This window comes from Sinocyclocheilus grahami, unplaced genomic scaffold, assembly GCF_001515645.1.
Source record: "Sinocyclocheilus grahami isolate Dianchi unplaced genomic scaffold, SAMN03320097.WGS_v1.1 scaffold2339.1, whole genome shotgun sequence".
Lineage (NCBI taxonomy): Eukaryota > Metazoa > Chordata > Actinopteri > Cypriniformes > Cyprinidae > Sinocyclocheilus > Sinocyclocheilus grahami.
The window spans coordinates 17,491-22,788 of record NW_015507518.1 but is presented as its reverse complement, the minus strand read 5'-3'; the positions used below and the strand labels follow the sequence as shown (position 1 = coordinate 22,788).

General features: G+C 35.8%; 1 protein-coding gene across 1 annotated transcript in view; it reads right to left on the bottom strand.

Annotated features, from left to right (window-relative positions):
- Positions 1-2,501: 2,501 nt before the first annotated feature.
- Positions 2,502-5,298, bottom strand: part of LOC107574790 (denticleless protein homolog) — a 6,866-nt gene continuing 4,069 nt past the window's right edge. The window contains exons 14-15 of the mRNA XM_016261229.1: positions 3,149-3,753; positions 2,502-2,995 (exon numbers count right to left, since the gene is read on the bottom strand). Of these exons, the coding sequence (XP_016116715.1) occupies positions 2,879-2,995; positions 3,149-3,753 (722 nt within the window). The 3' untranslated portion in view covers positions 2,502-2,878. The remainder of the gene's footprint in view (positions 2,996-3,148; positions 3,754-5,298) is intronic.

Here is a 5,298-nt window from a genome sequence, read left to right as displayed (position 1 = left end):
ATAAATCCCCGTGGCGCGGCTGAGTGACAGAATAGTCATCCAATGAGCGCTCGCGCAGACAGTAAGCTCCGCCCCCTGACCAATCAGATTCTTGTTTTAATTGTATTTCGGGAAATATACAAAGCCAGAGGTTTGGTATCCTTGAACTCAAATGAACACACAGTAGGGATGGGCGATACCACTTATTTTGTTTTCGATACGATACCGATATTTTTCAAGGCAGTATCGTCGATATCGATACCGATACTTCTGAACTAAACTTTTAAATGACATTTTTTTAAATTATTAAATTACTAAGAGTAAAATGGGTAATGATAACCTCTTAACTTTATGTTTAAAACGCATTTTAACATTCAATACGCCTTAATTGTAATTGATTAGGTTATAGTTTTGTTTACACATGATTCAAATGTGTTTTTGTTTACACATGATTCAAATCTATAAACAGTTGAACTATGGTCACTTTAGTAAAGCCATGGTTCATTTTCATAAAGGACTGCCAGTGACCGGCTGTTGCGCGCATAAAATGCAACCTTTTTATTCTGACAGTGTATGATTTCTATTAACATCACAGAATAGAACATGATTAATATTATCTTTCAACGTTCAATTTCAATCAATGTAATTGTACAAACTCTGTAGGCTACGATTTTAATTTGTTTATTGTGAAATAACTCTGTCTTTCTGTCCTCTGATAAGCATTGTTCAGGGCTGCCGTTCCCAAAAGCTTTAATGCTTTCTTATGATACTTTTGGGAAACGCAGCCCTGTTTGAATGCACCGTCAGAAGTGAGTGAATGCTCTCTTTAATGGATTGGTTCTGTCTTGCAACATTTGCGTGTGTTCAGATGAGCAGGAAAATAGTTCTATAGATCCTACAGTTACTTGCGAGCAAAGGTTATTCGTCCAATTCAATGCATTTGTACGCATTATTATTATTATTTTAAATAAACAAAATCACTGGTAAATAAAACACACCTTAGTATCGATATTTTTAGTTTGAGGATCGATACTTGCGTCAGTATCGATATATCGATACTTAGGCTCGATACGCCCATCCCTAGAACACAGGCAACAAATGTTCACAAACATTGAACCACTCAAATGAATAAATATACAAGAAAACGTGCAAACGTAAGAACTAAATATTAACGAGAACTGACAAAATGCGCTTGAACATAGTTTGCGAGACTTGTAGCCTAGTCAATTGAGTCAGGAACGGGTCATCGATTTCTCAGCCCGTTCCAAACCTATATGACCCAATTTCTTCTTTGGAACACAACAACAGAGGACGTTAGCGATTGACGGCGCTAACTTGACTTGGGCTGACATTTGACATAACTTTTCATCACAGAGAAGAAAAGCAGATGGGTTTGAAATGGCAATTTTCATTTCTAGGTTAACAATTCAAATACACAGTACGAGAACTGACAAAATGCGCTTGAACATAGTTTGCGAGACTTGTAGCCTAGTCAATTGAGTCAGGAACGGGTCATCGATTTCTCAGCCCGTTCCAAACCTATATGACCCAATTTCTTCTTTGGAACACAACAACAGAGGACGTTAGCGATTGACGGCGCTAACTTGACTTGGGCTGACATTTTACATAACTTTTCATCACAGAGAAGAAAAGCAGATGGGTTTGAAATGGCAATTTTCATTTCTAGGTTAACAATTCAAATACACAGACTTGCATATTTGATTCAAAATGGGTTATTAGTTCAAACTGAACTCAAATCCAAAAGCAAAACAGTTTTAACCAACCATGCTAAACACCCGAGACAAAACAACACGAGCAAGACGGATCGAAACATGGAAGCTGGACTATCAGGTCGAGTCACATTCCAGACAAACCTGCAAACTTTTAAGAAACAGCCCATGGCATGGAGTCGGTAAAAAGTGTTTAAATCATTTCGAAACTCACTGCACTATAGATATTCAATAACTAAAAAGCACTGAGCTAATTGAAAATGGATTTGTTATGTAAAGTGCTGCTTTACAATCAATAAAGAACTCTGAAAATGTGACCGATGTTCATGGCCAGACTAGCTTAAAGGGCATTACAGATTTGGAAAGTCAAAAAAATATTAAAGTACAAACAGTATGCGTATAAAATTCACCTAGAAAATGCACATTGAATCGTGCACTAAGCTCAAAACTATTTCCAATGCATCACAGGTAGACGTGGAAGCTTCAGAAAACCTGTAGAATTTAATTGTGGTGTCAAATGAGTTCATCTTGTTTTGTAGTGTTTACCAAAATGATCCATTTGACCCTTTTTGAAACTTATTTAAAAACAATTAGATTAAAATATATATACACATCACATACATAAATACATAAGCTTGGTCTCAAAAAACCAGACCTGAACTTAAACCACAGATGTGTCATTGATTTGACAGACACGAATCTCTCGCCACACAATGATCAGTCCTGGGTTCTTTTCACAAAGAAGCTAGAGAGACTCTGAAAATGTGACCGATGTTCATGACCAGACTAGCTCAAAAGGGCATTACAGATTTGGAAAGTCAAAAAAATATTAAAGTACAAACAGTATGCGTATAAAATTCACCTAGAAAATGCACATTGAATCGTGCACTAAGCTCAAAACTATTTCCAATGCATCACAGGTAGACGTGGAAGCTTCAGAAAACCTGTAGAATTTAATTGTGGTGTCAAATGAGTTCATCTTGTTTTGTAGTGTTTACCAAAATGATCCATTTGACCCTTTTTGAAACTTATTTAAAAACAATTAGATTAAAATATATATACACATCACATACATAAATACATAAGCTTGGTCTCAAAAAACCAGACCTGAACTTAAACCACAGATGTGTCATTGATTTGACAGACACGAATCTCTCGCCACACAATGATCAGTCCTGGGTTCTTTTCACAAAGAAGCTAGAGATTTTTTTCATGGGTCTGGAGGGTGATGCTTTCTTGGTTGGTGGTGGAGAGACAACTCTCATGGGACACGGTGAGACTGCTGCCTAAAGAGACAAAAAAAAATACATAAAACTGATAAAAAAAATAAAAAAAAAAAGAGTTACAAATTTAGAGACTTCAGAACAATAACAAAAGAATAATGGTTTAAAGTAAAAACCACAACACTGAAATATTACAATCATCATGCATCTACTCACTGAAGAGCTGTGTGTTCTTGCATCGTGCCGTTTGCTGTTGCTGCCGCCGTTGGGGCTTTTTGGTTGAGCTGATCCTTTAAATCTCTGGCTGATCACAGAAAGCCAATCAGTCCTCCTCAGAGAGCTGTTCTCTTTGCCAGTGCCAACCTGACGAGCTGAGCCGAGCCGAGCCTCTGTTTGCAAACTCAATAGGTCACCTTTCTCCTCTGGACAGTTCTGTGTGCTCACCGAACTCCTGCTCCTCTTTACGTCAGGATAAAATTCAGACACCCCATAACTCTCCTCTCCCAAACCAGGTATATCACCCGTTTCCAGTCGTCGCTTTGCTCGGCGTTCAGAGGAGGGGCCCTGGAGGACAGGTGTGAGCACCTTACGAAGAGGGGATGTACCGCGGTGACCGGGGGAACTACTGCGGCTGATCCACTGCTGGATGGACGAGGGCATTTTGGGGCTGCTGAGTTTGGCCGCAGGTGCAGATGTGTTTGATGGCAGGGGTAAATCAGCACCCGTAGGGGCACAAGCAGCAGGCTGGGGTGAAGCCAGAGAGACGGCCCTCTCTGAGCCAGGACTTTTGGCTGGAGTGACTTCAACAGGGCTGTAAGGGTCTGAGAAGACAAATGGTAGTCATACATAATTAAACAAAAACAAGAAATCAACTGTTTGAAATTATGAATTTATAAAAATAAAAAGAATACAATATCAGTGAAAAGTTTAGAATAATTAAGATCTTGTAATATTTTTGAAGCAAGTCTTATATGTTCACAAAGGCTGCATTTGATCAAAAATACATTACAACAGTAATAGTGAAATATTATTTTTATATAAAAAACAAGTATTCTGTTTTTCCAGTGATGCAAAGCAAAATTTTCAGTATCATTACTCAAATCATTCTAATATGCTGATTTGTTGATTATTAATGTAGAAAATAGTTTTTACCGCTTAATACTTTCATGGAAAATGTGATACACTACCATTTAAATTTTGGGTTAAGTAAGAAATGAATAATTTATTTGCATTAACATTCATAATTTTACAGAAAAACATAAATTTCAAATAAATGCTGTCCTTTTGAATTTGTTCGAAGAATACTTAAAGATCATGATTCACAAAAATATTAAGCAGCAAAAACTCTTCTCAACATAGACAATAATAACCATTATTAATATGAATAATAGATAATAATTGAGCACCAAATATTGCAATGATTTCTGACACTGAAGACTGGAATAATGATGTGGAAAATTCAGTTTTATACCAATCACAGGTAGGGGTGTGCGATATTGACAAAAAATTATATCTCGATATTTTCTGGGATTTTATCGATAACGATAATTAGACGATATTTTGCTGAGTGTGTTATTGTGCTGATACCTTAAGGACTGCTGACTCCTAATGTTTTTAATATTCTTCATATTCTGTGTGGTGGTCAGTTCATACTGATAGAAATTAATCTTTTCCAATAAGTTTAAACTGATTTTTGCATTTTATGGGCATTTTTACCTTTATAAAGCCATTTTTTCTAAAAGTGTCCATTATCTTTTGAGTCAAATTCTTATGTTTATTGAATTCAATGTCACATTTGTAATCATGGTAATTTTTGGAGAAAAAAACGACACTCTTCGTGCGAGATTGAATAACTATATGAAGTGGTATAAATATATAAATTTTCTGCCATCATGTCTTGAATTTGTGATCATACTAAATGCATTTTAATAGACTGAATCACGCAGTGAAAGAAAACACACTAAATGCGCACACGCACTAGTCTAGACTTCATGTAATATATGCGTGCGCTCTGTAGGGATGTTTTGAATGGTTTCTGCAAAATACTCCGTCACATAGTTAAATCAACAATTACGATATTATCGCAGACGATATATATTGCGCACCCCTAATCACATGATTAAATTAAAATAGAAAACAGTTATTTTAAATTGTAATATTTCACAACATTACTATTTTTGCTGTATTTTTAATCAAATAAATGCAGCCTTGGTGAGAAACTCCTTTCAAAATCGTAAAAAAATATATATATATCTTAATTATTCCAAACTTTTGACCAGTAGCTCTGAATCTGAAATAAAAAGTTTCATACCCGTATACACCTTAAAAAAAAAAAAAAAAAAAAAAAAAAAAAAAAAAAAAAAACC